Source organism: Cyphomyrmex costatus, unplaced genomic scaffold (assembly GCF_001594065.2).
Source record: "Cyphomyrmex costatus isolate MS0001 unplaced genomic scaffold, Ccosl1.0 scaffold441, whole genome shotgun sequence".
NCBI lineage: Eukaryota > Metazoa > Arthropoda > Insecta > Hymenoptera > Formicidae > Cyphomyrmex > Cyphomyrmex costatus.
This window is the reverse complement of record NW_017278652.1, coordinates 54,890-57,894: the sequence shown is the minus strand read 5'-3', so window position 1 is coordinate 57,894 and position 3,005 is coordinate 54,890. Positions and strand designations below refer to the sequence as shown.

The window sequence follows — 3,005 nt, the reverse complement described above, 5'->3', positions numbered from 1 at the left end:
AAATATATATAATATATATATATATATATATATATATATATAGGTAATATTTTTAGATATTGCCATGCTATTACAAAAATATATTAAAATTACGTTTCGTAAGTAATATTAATAAAGTTTAGGAGAAAACTTCTGAACTTTAGATTTTTTTTTCCTATCACATTTTTACAGCATTTCTTTCTTTAGCAATTTATGATAAGAACGCCATCATGTTTTTTCATGCTCTACATTTTGTTATTATTTTTTGAACGTACCTCAAACCGAGTCTTCACGACGGTGATAGGAATTAACAAGGCGCCGGACATGGATCGCGCAGTAATACCTAGAGAAATAGCCTGCAGAGCCGTCAGGGGTTCTTCCAGATTGAAGGCATGTTTCAACCAGTGTAGCGATGAAAAGTACAAACCCACACCAGGAACTACTCTGGTTATTGACTACAAATTTACATTCTTTAAATTAATGTGATCAACATTTAATTCATATTAATCTTCAGAACGATGTCTTACCGGTGTCATACCCTTCCAGAGTCCGAAGATATTCTCCTTCTGAACGATATGCGCCACCGTATCCAGCATTCCATTTTTTGGTGATCTATTAAGAAATCCAGAAAATTAGTAATTATTTGAAAAATAGAAGCTTAATGTAACAAGTTTTAAATTTAAATTCTTGTAAAAATAAAACAGAATTAAATTTTAAATTAATAAAAACAATTGCGCCAAAAAATAAAATTGAAATTAAGTAAAAGATGTAATTTTGAAAAATATAGTAAATCTTAAGAATTTTGAGCAAAAAGAGGACACATTTTGATCATATATTTAAAATAAAAAAGTGTAATTGCCAATTTCGTTTACAGCGATGAACTTTAATCTTACCCAACAGGGGCATTAATTCTACTCTGAAGTCTGGTCTTTACTAAATCCAGTGGTTGGAAGAGAATCGTGGAGAATGTCCCGGAGAACGAGCCCGCCAAGAAAGACTTTAAAATCGGGTACTATAAACATAGAAAAACAATAATTCGAATTTATTGTCAATAGGAAAGTACAAATTATTTTACAACTTCCCTTAGAAAAATTAATACTAATAAGTAACAACAGTGTTTTTAATACTCAAAATAAATAGTTAATCACTGTAATCAATTTAATACTTATAGTATTAAATTTTTCTATATAAGAATCGCAATTTCTATTTTATGATCTATCTTTAACGATAGATTCTCTAATTTATATTTCAATTTCTTCTTAGCAAAAATAAATCGGAAACTTAATTGAAGATTGCAAACTGGTCTGTTGGACTTCAGGGCGAAGCTCAACCATTGCGATTATTAATTATCTCTTGTCACACGAGTTCGCTCACGTGAGGCGAAAGATCTCGGCCGAGTGCACGATATCAACAGTTATCGTTATAGAGAGTAACCTAAGGTTATCGTCGCGTGGCAAACAGCTATTTTTTTGTGAGAGACCGTTAATTTTGCACACGAGTTTTTGTAATAAGACATCACGTGATTTTTATGTAAATATGATGTCAACATCTCGCGCCACAGGGGATCAAGTTGTTTTCTACTTTTTACCAATAAATGAAGACAAAAACATAGTTTCATCAGAATGAACTCCCTTTGACGTAATTTTGTTATCACACGAGTATCGAACGATACAATTTTGTTAATAAATCGTGTAATCGTGTAATGAATTATCGATTGCCTTGTTACTCTTGTTTGTCAATTCCTTCTTCGCAGAAGGAATTGACCATGAGTTGATTTATCTCTTTATTAATAATTTGTAAACAATTTTTTCGATAAATTATTTCTACGAATGTTACGCTATAAAATTCTAATTCTACGAATAGAAAAGGATAATAATTCTGAGAAGTGTTTTAACACATACTGTGCCACGACAGAACTTTCCTTAATTTCGCTACAAAATCTTAAGAAAAGACACATATTTGTATCTTTCTTACAGGATAAATTTATATAAAAATAGCATTTCCAAACAATTTTTTTTCATTTCTAAAAGTATTATAATTATGTAGAACATGGAAATTATAATAAGGACTTCAAACTTATTTAAAAATGACAAATAAGGTCCTATAGTATCATTCTATGTTCTATCTGACATTGTGTAAAATATTTCATAATAACAATAGTATTTGTTTTTGTGTTAAAATATCTTAAAAGGAAGTAGCGTGTAAATATTTTTTACCTGTATAAAATAAATTCAAGATATAAATCTACGAGTCAATTCTAAACAGTCATAAGGTTCTTAAATTAATTTCTAATAAAAATAATTTTAGATACTTACAGTTCCTAAAGCTTCCATGATTATATAATTTGGAAATTTGTATTCACTGTCGAATATTTGCTATGATCAAATTTTACAATCCAAAAGGTATATAAGTATATTCAAATATTTACAAATTTACAATTAAAGTAAAAAAATACTCAAAATTTTTTAGTTAGATCTATTAATCTGTTAATCGATCTAGTCTATTAATCGGTATTCATACTTTCGACTTAATTCGATCAATTTTTACTTGTTTCATAATTAATGACAAACACGATTGTTTATTTGAAAGGTGGAAAAATTTTCCTCTCTGTAAGGCCGTTCGTAACGCTGGGGCGATACTGAATCACGTTTGAAACGTGCATCGGCTATACTTACATCCCCGTTTATCATTGTTTCTTCACTGTCGAGGTCAATGGAGTGACCCTGCATATCGGGGCATGCTCGTGCCAGATCAAGTTTCCAGGCTTATCAGCCGACGAAACGTGATTTAAACGTGACTTCATTCAAAAACGTGAGATGTATTCGGTGCAGATCACCCTTCATCAGACGATCCTGTGTTTTTGTTTTTCCGCGCAAAAACGGTCTGATTCACTTCTCGTGAAATTTTTGCGGTGTTTACGGAGAGATCTGGGATGAGTTTATTTTCACTGAATTCGTTGTGTCTGCAAATTATAGAATTAATATTTGCAATCTTTAAGACATTGAGAAGAAAATATAGGTGTAAAA

The 3,005-nt window shown here is 30.6% G+C and overlaps 1 protein-coding gene across 2 annotated transcripts in view; it reads right to left on the bottom strand.

Moving 5' to 3' along the window:
* LOC108777549 (solute carrier family 25 member 38) overlaps positions 1 to 2,784 on the bottom strand; it is a 4,175-nt gene extending 1,391 nt beyond the window's left edge. Inside the window, exons 1-4 of one of the 2 annotated variants that reach the window (XM_018544474.1) lie at positions 2,655 to 2,784; positions 873 to 991; positions 507 to 591; positions 255 to 434 (exon numbers count right to left, since the gene is read on the bottom strand). In XM_018544474.1, the coding sequence (XP_018399976.1) occupies positions 255 to 434; positions 507 to 591; positions 873 to 991; positions 2,655 to 2,708 (438 nt within the window). In that variant the 5' untranslated portion in view covers positions 2,709 to 2,784. Of the gene's footprint in view, positions 1 to 254; positions 435 to 506; positions 592 to 872; positions 992 to 2,294; positions 2,441 to 2,654 lie in introns of those variants that run through there. The other variant, XM_018544475.1, reaches the window with a different exon arrangement.
* Positions 2,785 to 3,005: the final 221 nt, after the last annotated feature.